Raw genomic sequence first — 19,550 nt, forward strand, 5'->3', positions numbered from 1 at the left:
TACAGCTAATTATGAAAAACTGGAAAAATTGGAATCGGCTGAATTATAATTTTTGGTTATGCCACATCTTTAAAATGGAGCGGGTAATAGCCATACAGCAGGGACATATAAAGAAATTTAGGGATGTTTGGGAGCCATTAACAAAATATTGTACAGAATGAATATTATTTTTTCCCTTTGTATATACACGTCCAGGGTGGGGAGAGGGGTGGGTATACTTTATGTTTTCTTATGCTTAAAAACAATTGTTGGGTATAAGGGGGAGGGATATTTGATGTGAATTAGACTTTGATGAAATATTAAGTGATGTTAAAGTGTAAAGTGATTGGATCTTATGTTGCACTTATTGAAAGTTTTAAAAAATGAATAAAGAATTTTTTATTTTTTTTTTAAGTTCTGCCTGCAATTTTTCACTATCTGCATGGGTTTTAACAATTTTGAACAGTTTAGTGTCATCTGCAAATTTAATCACCTCACTCATCGTTCCAATTTCCAGATAATTTAAAAATAAGTTAAATAGCACCGTTCCCAATAGAGATCCCTGCGGCACTCCACTGTTACTCTCCTCCATTGAGAAAAATGGTCAATTTAAGCCTACCCTCTGTTTTCTATCCGATACCTAAGTCCTAATGTATAACTGAACTTTGCCACCTATCCCATGACTCTTTAATTTTCTCAGGAATCTCTCATGAGGAACTTTATCAAAAGCTTTCTGAAAATCTAGATACACATACATCAACCGGCTCACCTTTATCCACACGCTTATTCATATCTTTATTTTTATAATTGTTTTCACCATTTTGCCTAGCACTGTCAGGCTTATTGGTCTGTAATTTCCCGGATCTCCCCTGGAACCCTTTTAAAAAAATCGGCGTAACATTGGCCACCCTACAATCTTCAGGTACTAGACGATTTTAGCGACAGGTTACAGATCACTAACAGCATGCCAGAAATTTCATGTTTGAGTTCTTTTAGTACCCTAGATTGTATACCATCCGGTCCAGGCGATTTATCACTTTTTATCTTGTCAATTTGGCTTAGTACATCTTCCAGATTCACCGAGATAGCTTTCAGTTCCTCCGCATCATCACTTTTGAAAACCGTTTCCAGTTCAGGTAGATCTCTTACATCTTTTCCCGTAAAGACTGAAGCAAAGAACTCATTTAGTCTCTCCACTATGGCCTTATCCTCCCTGAGCACTCCTTTTTCTCCTTGGTCATCCAACGGTCCCCACAGATTCCCTCACAGGTTTTCTGCTTCTGATGTACCTAAAAAAATTGTTATGAGTTTTTGCCTCTTTTGCAAGTTTCTCTTCATATTCTTTCTTAAGTTTTCTGCATCCTTTAATATCATTCTTCTTTCACTAGGGAGTGAAGTATACTTACCCCCCTCTTTTACTAAGGCATGCTAGCTGATTTAGGTAAATGCTAATGCGCCCATTATATTCTATGGACGCGTTAGCATTTAGCGCCTTAGTAAAAGGACCCCTTAGTTACTTGTGTTACTAATAAATCCACCTTAGGTGGGTGAAAAGCTGTGAGAAATCAGGAGCCATCAGGTACAATTTTGGCCCTTGGCAACCCTCAGAGGGCCCTCTGGTACCTCCCATTGCTCTGTCAGAATCATAGTTATCTCTGGAATGGATGTGAAGGAAAAAATATAGACTGGGTCTTAGAGCTGCTCATAAGCAAAATTTGAGCTGTGGAAGTCTGCGGGAGTTCTAAATTTAATTCCCAAAAACATACTGTAATGATATCCATCAAGTCCGCTGGTCTGAAAAGTCTGTACACCACTGAATCCTCTCACTGGTCTAGGGCTGCCCCAAACTCTTGCCACCTGAGATCTGGAATCCTCTAAACCTGAGGATTCACTCAGAGAGTAAAAGCATCGATTCTGACCCCCCTCCCCCAGTTTCCCCAAATGGGCCTCTAGTTCCTGCGGCAAAGCTTTCCACTAGGGAACTGCGCCACAACCAATACTCCAGACTATACAGATGGTTTATACTTCACGTAAGCTTCAAACTTACAAAATCAGAGTCAAATACCTGACCCGGATCTCTTCAGAGGCGCTTCTTATGCCCTCATAGGTTCAGAGGTGTCTTCGCACTTGAATTTCACCACTGACACTGTCACCATTTGAGGGCTCTAGGGGGGATTTATGTCTCAGCAAATGAGCTTCCTGTGACACTAAGATCCTGGAGGGACCTGAGGGGACTAAGTCTATCACTCCTACCTCACCTCATGTGCTCCATAACACATGGCGGACACTCCTCAGCTAGCCATGCAGAGCAAAACTGGCAGGAAAGAGGGGTCAGATAACTTGAGTACATAGTAATCAATTTTATTAAAATTGAGGGGTTTGTGGAAAACAAAGGCTTTTAGAATAAAATTTGGAAATCCAAGATTGCCACCACAGTAGCATTTTAGTGCAAAAGAATGGCCCGGAAGAGCTGTAATAAAGTTCCAAAAATTCAAAGAAGGTGTTTTTGGAGGTGGAGGACACCAAAGGAATCCCCAGATATCCTCAAAACTTTGATTTTCAAGACCTTCCCCAATATCTACCATAAACAGTAATGCACTGTACTCACTTAACTGGAAGATGCTGTGCCTGCCTTAGCTCTCACTGCAGCTAGATTATGGAGATTTCTGCCTCGGACAAGCAGGAAAATTGGTCCAGGGGCTTGTCTCTTTATGCTTTTAGTCAGACCCCAAGTGTTTGAAATCCTCAATCCCTTTAGCTCTTCCGTGTCTTCAGAGAGGGATGCAGATGGCACCCACTACAGTCCTTTGGACCAACAGGGGGCCACACAACTTGTGCTCCAAGTGCCTAATAAATCAGGGCTGAGCTGTGCTCCCAGAAGAATTATCTTTGAACTACCTTAAAAGTTATTGCAGGCCAGTGAGATACGGTCCCTATAAAAGGGGTTAACCAGCCCCCCTCCCCAGCTACAACCCTCTCACACAGAGGCTGTATCTTCTCCCAGGCAGAGCTATCCCAGGATCTCTGGAAATCGCTGTAGCACCACGAAGTCACAAGGGACAGATAAAAAAACAGAAAATAAAAATAGGATGCAGAGCAGATGAAAATAAATTTCCTCAACTCACTTGCAGGAAAAACTGAGGAGCCGAGATACTGCCCAGAGACACAAGGTGACGGAGTTGAAAAATGTAGATGTTGCCTTCTGCAATTCTCATGGGTGAAGGGAAGAAACCAACTTGTCAAGACTCACGACTCTTTTGCATTGGAAATTGATTTAACGGAAGATAATGTCCAGAGAAAAAATTCTATGAGGTGATTATTAATAGTCCACGAGCAGATTATGTTTACTAGCATGTAAATTAAAAACTTACTAATGAAAATCAATTCACCAAAGGAACTTATTAATGGCCCCTTTCATCAAGCTGTGCTAGAAGATTTTAGCACGGGCTGGCGTGGTAAATGCTCCAACACATAGAATTCCTATGAACGTCAAAGCACTTTCCTCACCAGCCCACGCTAAAAACTGCTTGCACAGCATGATAAAAGGGGGGGGGGGGGAGTGTAAGAGATTTCCTTAAGGAACTGACGTGCACTTGTAAATTTCTATTTCTCATTCAATGAATATTTTAATCAACAGCTGTAATAAAAATACAAACTGAAATTCCAAACTCTAGCCTTGAATATGTAAGTACCATTAAGGTAAAGATAGTACCTTGAAATATTCATAGTACAAAGGTTTATTTACATCCTGCTTTCAGATCTGCTTCAGTACAAATAGTCGTGTTTCTCCTATGCATACAGTCTTCTGGTTCTTCTATAAAGATAGTACAAAAGTAGATTGTTTAGCAGCTTAGAAAATTTATAAAGCTCTTTTAAAAGTTTAATTTCTCTTTGCTGTAGAACATACCAACTAACAGCTATAAAAAAGCTACATTAATATCAAGTGTAACTAATTCAAAACAAAAGCCTTAGAATGAGACCTTTTTATTACTGTAATTTATAGATTTCTTGTGTGCTTGATGATTGACAGGCTATTGTTAGAAAAATCATTTCCAGAATATGTATGACAATATTAAGATAAATTATAATACAGGTTCACTTTAACAGCAGCCTGGTTTAATGATAACATATTGATCTGTATTGTTATCTACAATAATCATCCACGGCATAATAAGAACAATACCGAGGACATAATATTAAGAAAGGCAATTGTAGTCATTTTCTTTTGTCTTAGAAAAAATGAAACAAAATCAATCTCTTTGGAGATTTAACTTCTCCAAAGCTTCTGTTTACTATAATACATAAGACTTTGTACATCATTATAAACAGAGACAATTGAGACTAAAAACAATTTTTCATTCAGTACATAAAACATCCTAGCAGCTGAAAAAAATGACCCAAATTATATATATATATTTTTTTATTTGTGTGTCGATCTCTATTTTATCATGAAAGTCTAGAGTCTGGTGCTGCACCATAAAATATACTGTTTTGATCCCCTCCATTCTCTAATATCCAACCTGTCTGCTGCTTCAAATTATAAAAAGTTTTTATTTAAACAAAACAAACTAAAGAAACATTCTTTACAGCAAACTTGGTACCAACATAAAATATTATATTTATATATATATATTTATATATATAGAGAGAGATATCTATATATGTATATAGATGCAAAGCAAAATCTCATAAATCTTGTCCTGAATTTATAGTACAACATTCCACAGAACGAAATATGAATAGTTATCTGATATTTATATATACACACACTCCAAAGAAGTTGTCAGTACCCAAAAATTATTTATTGCTACATTAGCAATTTCTTTTGTATATTTGTTAAGGGCCACATAAAAATAGATTTAAAGATTAACTTGAAGCTCTATATTAAACACTGTTTGGTTTTAAAGAATCTGACAACGGTTTAGGATTTCTCTATGAAAATGTTAAATAACCTTATAAAAAATATTGCAAACTATTTCCTATAAGCTAAATTGATTTCCAAGAGAAGAAATAAAATCTAACTCATATTTGATTAAATTTCTAAGACTGTCAATGATCTTTGAAACATATATCAGTTTACATATTTAAAAAAAATTATGTAATGGTAATGCAATAAAAATGCGACATCCAACTTTTTTTTACACAATCATTAAAACTCAGTTATCTCAAAGTAAATCATTAGTATTGTGCTGTAAATTACTTTCACCCCTCTGTACATCTTGATCACACCATCCACAGGATTCAATTCCAAGTAAAAAGACTGAAATGTACAGAATTGTATGTAACGTTTAACAGTGCATTTTGCTTTAAAAAAAAAATTTTTAATAAAGAAAATGCACCACCACAAACAGTATATTAGTGGCTGGGAGGTGACAACTATAGTTGTGTTTCAATTGCCCATACAATACCAAAAAGGGAACAAAGTTGCCCTAAATACCACAATTAAATAACAAGTACAGCCATAAAACAGGCTGAAAAAGCACTGCATGTTTCATAAATGAGATGCATTTTTATTTCTATAGAAAAATCTTTATTTCACATTACAGTGTGCCAAAACCTGTCACATGAGTAACATATTAATTGTTCATGCAGCAGCTGATTGGTGCTTAAGAGTATTGTTTTCTTTTTTGTTCAACAGAAATTCAATCTTGTCCCAAAAAGAAAACCCTTTTCACTTCATCATACTTGCCACATGAAGTCCTGATATGCAGCATGTAAGAACAAAAATATACTCTGGAGGATAGATTTACCAAATGTAACGTCTTCCCTATTATTCTGGGAGGAGTTATTGTTATATGCCATATACAGCACAGAATGAAACCTGAAGCATGCATGACTTTGACTCCATTCACCCTTCCTATTAAAGTATGTCCAATTGGTCTGCTTATAACTGGGGCTGTATAAGTTGAGGTTGAAGTGGTGGTGGTAAATGAAGTGGAACCAATGGTTCTACCATCTGTCCTGTATTGGAAGGCAGTGATGGTGCTGTTGAGTCTGACAAAGAGTTTGATGTTTCTACAATCTCTCCACTGTAAAAGAAAAACTTGCACTGCTGAATGAAGGTTTCAATCACAGACTGGTGGATCTTTGTAGTTGAAAAGAATTCCTTATTTTCAAAATCAGGTCTCATCAATGTTGGCCAGAAACAAATGGATAAGTTATCAGCAGTCATTCGATTAATTTTATTTTGTTGGCTGACCCTGAAAATGGAAAGAAAACCATATAATAAACATTTGATAACTATTGGCCCCCAATTTTTTTCTGAAAACCAAGTCAAAATCTCACTGAAGTACATAACAACTGCACAAATTTGAATTCTTTATCATGTGTCATAAGGTTTAATTTGAAATTTCTTTTGGCTTTAGTTCATGCATTTTTTTAGTAGTAGCTCAAGGCACATTACATTCACGTACAGAAGGTACAGTGGTACCTTGGTTTGCGAGCATAATTCATTCCAGAAGCATGCTCGCAATCCAAAGTACTCGTATAGCAAAGCAAATTTCCCCATAGGCCATAATGGCAACTCTGATGAATCGTTCCACCTGAGCCGACACCTGACCCCCGAGCCGACCCCGGGAACCAGCAGTATTACTCCCCCCGAGGCCACCGGCGCTTCTCCCTCCCTTCGCGATTGCCTCCTCCCCCCCCCCCCCACACTGACCAACCCTGTCCTTACCCTTGCGCCGCCGGTATTAGAAAGTTCCTGCCGCCGGTTTTCTGCTGGACTGCTGCTGGGCCTTGAGTATCTGCACATGCTCAAGGCCTTCTGGATCTCACCCTCTCTGAGATTTTCATGAGATCTCGAGTCTCATGAGAATCTCGGAGAAGGTGATATCCAGAAGGCCTTGAGCATGCACAGATGCTCAAGGTCCAGCAGCAGCCCTGCAGAAAACCGACAGCAGGCACTTTCTAACACCGGCGGCACACGGGTAAGGACAGGGCCGGTCAGTGGGGGGGAGGGAGAGGAGAGAGGAGGTGATCGCGAAGGGAGGGAGAAGTGCCGGTGGCCTCAGGGGGAGCAATACTGCTAGTTCCTGGGGTTGGGTTGGGGCTCGCAAATCGAGTCAATGCTCGGTTTGCGAGTTACAGTTTGCTCGAGTGTTTTATTCGTCTTGCAAAACATTCGCAAACCGCGTTACTCGCAAACCCAGGTTCGACTGTATTTCCTTATCTCCAGAGGGCTTACAATCTAAGTTGGTACCTGAGACAATGGAAGATTAACAGAGGCATTTTCAATATGATGTGTAAATCTGATTTTGGACAGTTTGTAAAAAACATTAAGTGCGTTTATCTTTTAGGACCATTTTAAATAAGCTATTAGTATGTATGGGGGGAGGGAGCCAACATTCTTAGTACACTAGCCACACAGATGAGTCACCCTAGAGAGGAGACAAATCGGCTGGCTAGCCGGTAATGCTAGTGTGTAAGACAAAGCACTATGCCTGGGAAAGTAGGAGTGTGGAAGGAGGGCTGCGGTAGAGGGAATGAGGAGAGACCAACAGCTGGGGGAGGGAAGGTAAGTGAGAAAAAGACTAGACTGCAGGGAGCAGTGAGTTAGAAAGGAAGGAGAGAGAGACAGAGAGAGATGGTAAATAGTGGGGAAAAAAACTGAAATGGATATGGCAGTGGAAGGGAAGGTGGATGGTGAGCACGGGGAAAATGTCAAAAGGGCGAGTTAACAGAAGACAATAAAAACTAGAGCCTGGGACCAATATGATTTGAATAATAAAATGACCAGAAAACTAAAGGTTAAAAAAAAATTATTTCCTATTTTGTGATTGAAATATGTCAGATTTGAAATTTGTATCCTGCCGGAGCTGCTGTTAGCAAGCGTGAGCTAGGACCTAATAGAGAGAGGAAAAGACTTTGTTTGTTTTGTTTACACCACAGCACTGGGGTAGAGTTGGAGATAGAGAGCTGCACGGGAATGGGGACGACGGGAATCCCACGGGTTCCCCCTTCGAGTCACGGGGATCCCATGGGGATGCCGCCTAGGGTCACGGGGATCCTGTGGGGATGCCCCCTAGGGTCGCGGGGATCCCATGGGGATGCCCCCTAGAGTTGCGGGGTTCCTGCGGGGTTGGATGTACTCGCGAGGTTCGTCTTCTCCTTACCTGCCTTGCCGCAGCACACAGCCTATCGGAAGTCTTCCACGATGTCAGCGCTGACGTCGGAGAGAGGGCTTAAGCAAAGCCCTCTCCCTTCCTACATTAGTGCTGACATCGGGAAGACTACCGGTCGGCTGTGTGCTGTGGCAGGGCAGGTAGGGAAAGGCAGTGGCATACCAAGGGGGGTGGCGGGGAGGGCGGTCCACCCCGGGTGCAGCCTTGGGGGGGTGCACAGCCGGCCTGGTCCCCTTCCTTTGTGGCGCTTCCCCCGACCGACCGACAACAGGCCCGGTCCGACAAATCTCCCTGCCCTGTAGCCGCGAATCTAAATTACCTTCTAACAGCAGCTTCAATACTCCAGCTTCTGTAAGAAGGTAATTTAGATTCGCGGCTACAGGGCAGGAAGGTTTGTCGGACCGGGTCTGTTCTGTTGTCGGGCGGGCGGGGAAGCGCCATGAAGGTAAGAGGCAGGGAGAGAGAAAGGGAGGAAAGGTGGAGTGTTGAGGAAAAGACGCTTAAGGGAAATGGGTAAAACTGAGGGGGGAAAAGGACGCTGAAAGCACTGGGGAAACAAAGGGGTGGAGAAGGATGCTGAAAGGATATGGGGAAGACGGGGGGGGAGAAGGACACTGAAAGCACATGGGGAAGACGGGGGGGATAAGGACGCTGAAAGCACATGGGGAAGATGAGGGGAGAAGGACGCTGAAAGAACATGGGGAAGATGGGGGGGAGAAGGACGCTGAAAGGACATGGGGAAGACGGGGGGGGAGAAGGATGCTGAAAGCACATATTGAAGACAGAGGGGGGAGAAAGACGCTGACAGGACATGGGGAAGATGGGGGGGGAGAAGGACGATGAAAGTAAATGGGGAATAGAGAGTGGGGAGAAGACGCTGGCAGGGAAGAAGACAGAGATGCCAGACTATGAGGGGAGCGGAGGGAAGAAGATGGGTGCCAGACCAATTTGGAAGGGGGGAGAAAGAGAGAGGCACAGTAACAGAGCAAATGGAAGAAGCAGAGAGAAGAGAGATAGTGGATGGAAGGAATTGAATGAGAACATGAGGAAGCAGAAACCAGGCAACAAAGGTAGGAAAAAAATTCTATTTCTTTTTTTTTTTTTTTTCTTCAGGATAAAGTAGTATTTTAGTTGTGTTGATAAAAATTTATAAACATTAGAGGCTCTGGTAGAAACTCATTTACAAAGTATGTATTCTTCCCAATTAATATTTCCAAATTAATAGTCTTTTTGCTTATTTGTAAATGGGTTTCTACCAGAGCCTTTAATTCAGTAGCATAATTAAATGAAATAACTATTACTGAAGTTTATAGGGATGGGTGGGGACGGAGGGGATTCCTCGCGGGGACGGGTGGGGATGGAGGGATTCCTCACGGGGATGGGTGGGGATGGAGGGATTCCTCGTGGGGATGGGTGGGATTCCTCATGGGGATGGGTGGGGACGGGTGGGACTTTGGCGGGGACGGGTGGGGATGGGTGGGATTTCTGAACCCACACAACTATCTAGTTGGAGAGGGCAAAAGTGGTTGGGGTGGATGAAGAGCTGGTCACTGATGTATTTTATTGTCTGGATTGTTTTTCCTGTTTTGTAGGTATGTTGTCATTGATTCGACTTGTCTGTGAGTATATAATTCGCCCTGGATAAGGGCAGGATATAAATAAATAAAGCAAAGCAAAACAAGAGGCTACAAAATAAAGCCGCCAGGATGTTTGAAAAAAATAAAATAAAATTAAATTAAAATAAAATAAAATCGATTCAATAGGCTGAATCAAATCAAAATTTTTTTTCCCTGAATCGGGCAGCACTAGTCATGCCCACAATACCTCCAACACATATCCTTGTACTGCAGATGACTGCATTTGAAAAACTTCTTAAAATGGGTTTTGAAAATAGCAGTTTGGACTTTGTGCCACTTGTTGGATATTTTTCTATTTTGAAAATGAGCTAAGTGTTTTTCCCAAGGACACAAAATGAATTTGAGATTTGAACCCGTTTCCTTGGTTTTCATCCATTGCTATATACAATATAACATAGGGCCAGATTCACTAAACGCACCGATCATGTCCCGACCAGTTTGCAATCGATCTCCGACCCGATTCACTAACTTTGTGCCTGATCAATCTCCCACCCGATCCGATCCGTCCATGCAAATTAGGGTAAATGGCATGCATACGCAGGAAGCCATCGATTCACTAAACAGAAGAGTTTGCCGATCCAAAATGAAGTAACTGCTGAGGACTAGTCACTTACTGTCCTTGCCAACTTCTCCTGCTCTCTGCCACCCTAAAATCCATCCCAGTATTGAGGAAAATCCATCCCAGTATTGAGGTTACAACCCAACCATCGAAATAAAAAATATAAAACTGTAAAACTGCATACGAACTCCCTTATATTCTCCAAAAAGCGCACTGCTAGCCGTGGTTTTATCCTGTGGGTTTAAAGCGTGTTCTGTTCCATAATCTGGCTGCACAAATCATTCCTTTTAAATGTCCACTCGTAGGGCCAGCAAGTAAATTGCAGCCACCTCTCCCTCTTTATTTTGTGATCACTTGCGTGAAGAGCAAGCACATTCACAAATGGCATCTACAACCATCAAGGATAATCTGCGCATGTGTCTCAATCGCTCTACAGTGATCCATGGGATCACTTGTGCGCGTGCATCCGATCAAATCATTTGCATGCTGACTCTGTAGTGAATTGGTCGCTTGGCAAAACTCAGCCATGAATCGACCAACAACGATCCAGATCAGTGAGTTTAGTGAATCTAGGCCATAGTAAATAATGGCAGATAAAGATCTTCACAGTTCATCCAACAAGGTGGACAGAGCTATACCTGCCTCTGCAGGATACTTTCCTTGAATAAGATTGGTTAACTCTTCCATTTCAAATTCATCTAGAGGCCTTGTGTGCTAGAAAAGCTTGAAATCAGTCAGTGATTTTTTTTTTTTTTAATTTGAAAATTATCACAAGTAATACACTTGTTGCAGAAATACAGAAAGCAAATGACATCATAAAGAAACAAAATTATAAATGTGGCATTTAAATTATTATCCTTCTTAGACCTCAAAATCAGAAGAAGGAGAGATCCAATAAATCGATGGAGAGAAATAAAACAGAAAACCTATTATAAGAAAGCTAACTATGTTAAATAGCCCCACTTATCTTTTAAATCCAGCAGATCATATACATTACTTATCTCTAGAGATCTTTTTAAGGTCTAGAAAGACTCTCAGTTGTAATGGTAAAAAGAAAGTGTACTTAATCCCCAAGTATCGAATCAAACATTTACAGGGGGTATGCCAAAAGAAAGGAAGCCCCAAACTTTTAGTCTCATCACGCATAGAAATAATTTTTTTCTGCGGTCCTGTGTTATCTTTGATACATCGGGATAAATCCAAATTCTTTGTCCTGAAAATTCTTGATTTAAATTCTGAAAGTAAAGTTTCATTATAAGGTTTAAGTCTTGTTCAAATACCAAGGAGACTAAAAGCGTACCCCTTTCCTTAACATCAGAAAGCGTCCCCCTTTCCAACATTGCAGTCAAATTTTTTTCCACTACCAATTTTCCTCCTTCATCAACCTTAGTCGTAGCAGTAGGAATATAATAAATTTTATTTATAGGAGGAATAGCTTGTTGAGGTATTTTGAGAATTTCCATTAAGTATTTTTTAAAGTAGTCAAGAGGATTTAAAACCGGTAATTTTGGAAAATTTAGCATACGTAAATTTAGTCTCCTATTAAAATTCTCAAATTGTTCCAATTTAGTATGCATATAACTCTTATCTTTAACCAACTTTGATGTTATTTCCTTTAAGCCTTTAACTTCAGATTTAACACAGGTTATTTGTTCAGCAGAATCATGTTTAGTTTGAAAAATCAGTCAATGATTGACCATTTATAGGTCTGTCTGAAGAATGAACTCCCTTTCTTCACATTCCAAGACAATTGAAATTTGACCTTAGGAATGGTGCAATACCTTGGTAGTATTACTATAGGAAACCATATGTTTTGTACTTTGAGCTAAACCCCACCCCCACCCCCACCCCCAAAACAGTAGTATTTCTAAATGGTTTTGACACCACAATTGACTGAAAATTTTCATGACCAGCTTGTGTGACATGGTGAACCTACTAGTCTTTAGAGAGAGCACAATTGCTTACCTGTAGTTTGTATATTGAAGCTTATACAATTTCTTCACTTTTGCTCTAATCATCCAAGTAAGAACTAACTTCAGTACTGAATCACTATTAGGCTCCCTTATCGACACAGTAAGACAACACCTCAGCACTGGAAAAAAAATGCTGCTAATACAGCTGGACCTGATGGCGGCTTTCGACCTAGTTGACCATAACATACTTCTCCAAATTTTGGACACTATAGGCATCTCTGACAAAGTATACTCATGGTTTGAAGGCTTCTTAAAATCCAGATCATACAAAGTAAAATCAGACAAAGAAAAATCCAACCTGTGGTCCAACCCCTGTGGAGTCCCACAAGGATCTCCTCTTTCCCCTACACTCTTCAACCTATAAACAGCCTCTCTCAGCGTGTACCTGAACAAACAAGGTCTAACCTCTTATAGCTACGCTGATGACATCACCATCCTCATACCCTGACCAACCAAAGCTAGCAATGACAGACACACTACACCGAACACTAGCTACAGTTACGACGTGGATGGAAAATCACAAACTGAAACTCAACCCAGACAAAACTAAATTCATCCTCCTAGAAAATAACAAAGTCCCTACCACTACCAACTTAGTAATCAACTCTATCAATTACCCTCTACAAACCTCCCTAAAACTACTTGGAATGACTATTTACAGGGGATGCACCATGCAAACACAAATAAACAAATGATACAGAAATCGTTCGCAGTTATGAGGAACCTTAGACAGGTCCGAAAATTCTTCGAAAGACTACAATTTTTGCTTCTAGTACAATCACTAATCCTCAGTATACTCGACTACTGCAATATTCTCTACCTCCCCTGCCCAGCAATAATGATTAAACAACTACAAACAATTCAAAATACAGCTTTGAGGCTCGTCTACTCTTTGAAGAAATATGATCACATCAAGGAGGCATACATCGACTCACACTGGCTTCCAATCCAAGAAAGAATACAATTCAAATTTTACTGTATACTATTTAAAACTATTAACGGGAAAAGCCCAACCTACCTAAACAACCGCTTTATCCAAACTACCTCTACCAGGCATAGAAAAACACACACCCCTTTCACTCACCCCACAATCAAGGAAGTAAAACAGAAAAAACTTTATGACGGCCTACTAGCCACTCAAATAGCAAGACTAGATAACCAAGTCTCCATCCTACTGACATCATCAACTCCTGACTACAATAGGTTCAGAAAGGATATCAAAACTATACTCTTCAAGAAATTCCTGAGTAAAGCCTAATACCATGAACACCTCCCCTAACCCTGATCCTACCTTTCCCTCTCTCAGAAACTACCTCTGATCTAACTTTGTAACCCTTCCCTCCACAACTCTTATTGTAATCCGCTTTGAACCGAAAGGTAAAGGCGGAATAGAAATCTGTAATGTAATGTAAGTCATAAGATAACACATAGTACCAAGTCCTGTGGGTGGGTGTGGGATTGACTAGTAATAAACTGTTGCATGCAATGTCATACATGAAATTCTGTAGCTTAAGATTATTCTGTTGAGGAAAAAAACATTCTACAGTTAATGTTCATTTAAGTATCTATTCTGAAAGGTCTGTAAGTAAAACTTTTTGAGCATGCATAAACCTATTTGTAACCTTGAAGGAGAAGGCAGAAATAGCCTGGAATATAAAAATCAGATGGTAGGGAAGTTAGGTCCTTCCACCAGAAGATGATTAGAGCAAAAGTGAAGACATCCACAGCAGTGCAAGCTACAATATACCAAACTGAGAAACCACTCCCCTATTGGTGAAGGAAATGAAGGCTGGCCTGACTGGTGAGCAAAAGGTTTAAAAAAACAAACAAACTTGGGAGGGGGGAAGAACATGAGGAGGAGTGAGAACATCCCAAATCATAATCCTGCCACCTTCAGATTGTTCCAAATCTCCTCTAGCCCTCATACAAACTGACATCACACTTTACAATGAGTCTCACATGGAACCGCCCCCCCCCCCCCCAAATAAGCCTGAATCTATGGACAGAGGAAGGGCAAGCATGCCACTGTATCGCTCTTTTCAACTCTTTAGTTTCATAGTTTATTTTAAAAATGGAAACAATCTAAAACTGCAAACTGAGATCAAAGAGATTTCAGGCTTTACCAACCAAAAACACAGAAGATGGGCAATTCAACTGTGTTCAACTTCAGCAGTGTAGAAGCTCTGTGAGGCTTAGTCTGATCCAGGTAATACAGGGGGGCTCATTTACAGTCCAATGTGTGGAGTGCTGCTTCACCAGGATGACAACATGGTCTTGAAAAGAAGACAGGTAAAACTATAGTCTGGGTCTGATGAAATTCTGAGACAACTTTAGGGAGGAACTTTGGATGAGAGTGGAGAACTACCCTAGTAGTACCCATGTAGTAGCATGTCGTAAAAGGTGGATCCAACACTAGTGCTTGAAGTTCACAAACTCTGCATGCAGATGTGATATGAGGACTACTACTTTCCACATGAGATACTTGAGAGATGAAGTTGAGAGTGGTTTAAAGGGAGGCTTCATCAAAGCAGTAAGTATCATGTTAAGATTCCATGCCACTGGATGAGGTCTGAGAGGTAGTTTGGTATGAAAAAATCCTTTCATGAAACTAATGAACAGACATTGGCTTCTTGTCTGTTGGTGAATGAAAAGCACTGATAGCACTGAGGTGAACTCTGAATGAATTAGTCTTAAGACCAGAGTTGGCAAGGTGCAGGAGACAGTCAAGCACCGATAGTAGTGGGCACGTGATTGAATCCAGCGAATGATGATCACATCAGACTGTGAAGTGAGTCCACTTGAAATAGAAACAGCAACAGCATTGAGTGGGTGGTATTCTAGAAACTTCAATAATGACAGATACTGGTACAGTAAGTGTCTAGTATCTAAGTGTTGGGAGAGATACAAAGCAGATTGGGATGGAGCAGTGAACCCTCATTCTGCATTAGCAAGGTTGGAAAGATCTGCAGTGTGATGGGTTCCCTCTTGCTTAGTTATAGGAGGAGCAGAAACCAAGATTGATGAGGCCACCGTTGAACTATTACAATTATGGTGACATGATCTTGTCAAAGTTTGAGCAGAGTCTCCCTGACCTGAGGAACTGGTGGGAATGCACACAGGATCTGGTGCCGCAAGTCGAGGAGAAAGGCATCCGACTCCACACGATAGGGAGTGTACAGTTTGGAACACAAGAGTGGAAGTTTGTGATTGTGGGGGGAAGCAAAGAGGTCTATTTCTGGAGTCCCTCAATCCACAAAGATTTGATGAAGAACCTTGGAGTTGAGTGTCCACTCTTGAGGTTGAAGGATTCTGCTCAATTTGTCTGCCAGTACATTTTATTTTCCTGCCAGGTAAACTACTTGCAGGAAAATATTGCGAGGGATCACCCAAGAAAAATAGAAGAAAACTTAAATTGTCCAAAAAAGAAAATCAAAAGCAAGCAGAGGACAAAAAAGAATGTCAAGTATAAATTGACTACCAGACCTTAATATTCCCAAGGCATTATTTTATTCAAAGTTTCTTGAAACCTCATTGGGAAAAACAATCAATCACAGGTCATTAGGTAAAGTGACTTATGCTGTGCAAAAAATTTTCTAACAAAGTACTTAGAGTGCATAAAGTGCCTAAAAATGGAAAGCACTTATCTTTCATGCCTGACGGCTGCCCAACCGTTTCACATTTTTCGTCAGGGGCTATGCTTCCATATATTTATTACACATAAATTAGTTTGATGTGTCTCCGCAACAAACTAAGGAATTTGCTCCCGCACACTACATTGGCTATGCGGGAGCAAATTCCTTAGTTTGAAGACAGGCTTAAGAGGGCCCAAAGGCAAAAGTAAAAATAGAAAAATTAATAACGATCAACTGGGTCAACAGGAAGGTACAGAGGTACTAATAAAGAACATACACACAAAAAGTATGCAGGAAAATTACACTAAAATAGGCGCATATATGAGCACTGAGAGAAACTGAAAAAAGATGGCTTCTCAGCTTCATGGAAAACTAACTACTGAAGGTACTGCAATCAGGCAGCAGATGGGAAGGCACTCACGGTGTGGCGGTCTTTAAGTTTTAAATTCGCACTGCACTTGTGGACTATCAATACCGGGCTCTGTGGATAATGTCACCCATGTGTAAAAATATGCTGCCTGCTTATCCTGGAATAAAACCCCGACTACTTTGCCTTCAAGGGACTTTTCGAAAAACTGCAGTACTAGTCGACTAGCTCTCAGTTCCAATCTGCTAATGTACCAATTTCTCTAAGACAGTAACCAGTGACTGAACTGAGCAACACTCACAATGATCTCCCCAGCTATACAGGCTGACATCCGTCTTCAGAATCATCCAAGAGGAAATTCAGAGGGAAGCTCTTGGACAGCGCCTATGCCCAGAGCCACCAGTGCAAATTTTAATGTGCTTCTGTCATCTAGGGCATCTGCCTCTGAAGTGGATCCGTTTGTAGAGACCAGTGGGATAGTAGTGCACTCTGAAGAGGATGCAAATGAGCTTTCACTCAAAGCACCATGTCTATGGTCGCTATCAGAGACTCCAGCAACTGCCATGGGAGCTGGCATTGCAAAGAGCTCAGAAATCTAGCATCTTAGTTTAAGTTTGTGTGCTTCCAGAAGGAAAACATGGCCTTCAGCAATATAATAATAATAATAATAATAATAACTTTATTCTTATATACCGCCAACAATCTTGCGACTTCTAGGCTGTTTACAATGAAGAGAAACTGTACAGACAGCGAATTACAGAGTATAGCATTGAACATCAAGTGATAGTAACAGGAGAGTTACAGGGCTGTGTATTACATGGTTTCACAATGAGTAGCATTATACAGTCGACAATATTCAGAGCATAAGTAGGAGAAGAGAAAGGAGATTGCGCTTTGAGTTACAAAGGTGCAAGGCTGCGAAGGTGAAAAAGATAACATAAGATGTTGATGAGAAGTAAGTTGTTAACTTGGTACATTTGAATGAAGGACGGGCACCAGTGGGAAAAACTGGTAACAATTAAAGATAGAAATTTTGGCAGAAGAGGGTAGACGGACTCCTTGGGATGGGAGGAGGCTCCGATTTTAGGGGAGAAGTCTGGTTAGGTTATAAATTTCTTAAACAATGTGGTTTTTAGTTCTTTCCTAAAGATACTATATGATTCTCTGGCGGCATAAGTGAAGTAGCTTGTCCAAGTTTGCAGTCTACCTGCTTGGAATTTGAATGTTCTATCAAAGAAGGTGCGATATCTACAGCCTATGATATTTGGGTAGGTAAAGAGGTTACGGTTTCTGGTAGGCCTAATAGAGGAGTGGAATTCGAAGTGAGGTAGTAGGTAGCTGGGGGCCAGTCCCCAGATTAGTTTATAGCAGAGGCAGGAGAATTTGAATAGAACTCGTGCTTCAATTGGTAACCAATGAAGGAGTTTGTAGAATGGACTAACATGATCGCTCTTCTTTAGTCCGAATATTAGACGGATGGCCGTATTTTGAACTATTCTCAGTTTTCTCACATTTTTTTTAGATATTCCCAAGTAGACAATGTTACAGTAGTCCAGGGTGGATAAAATCAGTGATTGTACCAATATTCTGAAGGATAGCGAGTCGAAGTATTTTTTTATGGTTTTCAGTTTCCAAAGGATGAAGAAGCATTTTTTAGTCACCGAGTTTATGTGCTCAGTCAGGGACAGGTGGGTATTCCGGGTGACTCCCAGTATTTTTATGGTTTTTAGTATCATGGCCGTTTACATATATTGTAGTTGCGGAGATTTTCTCGTTTGGGCTAGCAAGGAAAATCTTTGTCTTTTCTGAGTTTAATTTCAGTTTGAAGTTTAAAGTCCATTTTTCTATTTCGAGCATGATGGAGGAGATATGTTTTGAGTTGGTTGAGGTCACATTTGTTATTGGTATTAATATGGAGATGTCGTCTGCGTATATATAATAAGTTAGGTTAAGCTTTTGTAAAAGGTGGCCTAGAGAAGAGATGTATATATTGAACAAGGTAGGAGATAGGGGGGATCCTTGTGGGACTCCCGAGGGGCTTTTCCAGGGTTCAGAGTAATTTCCTTCATGGACCACTTGATAAGAAGAATCCCCACATACTGGATCCAGATGACTCTTCCAGAAATTAATAATCCATCCCAGGTCCTGCAGAAGCTGGACAACTTGTGCCACTGTCTAGAGACCTTCGGCTTTGGACAGAGCTCTGATCAGCCAATCGTCCCAAGAATGGATGAACCTGAATCATTGCTTTGCACAGGTGTGCTGCAACTAGCATCATCACCTTTGTAAAGGTGCAAGGCATCATTGCTAACCCAAAAGGGAGTGCCAAAAACTGGAAATGCCTCTCCAGTACATGGAACCTGAGAAACTTTCTGTGTTCCAGGAAAATAGGAATATGTGAATAAGCCTCCATCAAATAAGCCTCCATCCAGCGAGGCCAGGAATTTCCACACTGCCACTGAGGCTATGATTGAACATAATGTCTCCAATTGGAATCTGGGTACCTTTAGTGCCGCATTGACAGACTTCAGATCTAAGATGGACATCCAATTGTCTAAGTCTTTTTGAGCACGATAAAGTATATCGACTATCTGCCCAAGCTTGATTCTGCATCCAGTACTGACTCCATGACTTGGATCGCCAGAAGCAGGTTTTACTGTTGCTTTCTCTGGTCTTCCTGCAGGAGATTCTATAAAAAGAAATTCCGATCAGAGTGAAAAAATTTGAGCTTTTAGCCCACTCAAAAGATGTTCAGCACCCATGTCTAACAGATCTTTGCCCAGGTCCTCCTTGTACTCCAAGAGTCTTCCTCTTATTCTGGGAAATTCGGACTCTGGCCTAGCAACATTTGGACTTCTTAGTGATAGCTGCTGAAGTGGGGAGTGGACGTCTGAGGTGCTCTGCAGCCCCCAGACCTCTGTTTAGATCTCAGAGCAGAGGATTCTGTCACTGCATGGCGAGACCACCTGTAGCTGTGAAAGGAATCATTATTCAACCCCCCAGGGCACGTGGTCTTCTGTTTGGCAATGACTTAGGATGACAATCTGCCACACTGACCATGAGATCGTCCAACACCTAGCCAAAGAGCATTTGTCCTTTAAAAGGGAACCTGCTCAAAACAGCTTTAGAAGCAGAATTTCTGTCTGATCAAGAACATTCTTTGGGAAAAAATAGAATACACAGACACCTTACTCATGACCCTACATAATCCACTCTCAACCTGGGGATACGTGCTCTCCTCTGCAGAGGGATTTCGGCACATCTTATGGCAGACACACAT

General features: G+C 40.9%; 1 protein-coding gene across 2 annotated transcripts in view; it reads right to left on the reverse strand.

The window, feature by feature from the left end:
• Positions 1-3,700: 3,700 nt before the first annotated feature.
• The window catches only part of ARHGAP5 (Rho GTPase activating protein 5), a 159,406-nt gene continuing 143,556 nt past the window's right edge, over positions 3,701-19,550 (reverse strand). For both annotated transcript variants that reach the window (XM_033951187.1, XM_033951186.1), the window contains one exon: positions 3,701-6,179. In XM_033951187.1, coding sequence (XP_033807078.1) covers positions 5,864-6,179 — 316 coding nt within the window. In that variant the 3' untranslated portion in view covers positions 3,701-5,863. The remainder of the gene's footprint in view (positions 6,180-19,550) is intronic.

The sequence above is a fragment of the Geotrypetes seraphini genome, chromosome 7 (genome assembly GCF_902459505.1).
Source record: "Geotrypetes seraphini chromosome 7, aGeoSer1.1, whole genome shotgun sequence".
NCBI classification, from domain to species: Eukaryota; Metazoa; Chordata; class Amphibia; order Gymnophiona; family Dermophiidae; genus Geotrypetes; species Geotrypetes seraphini.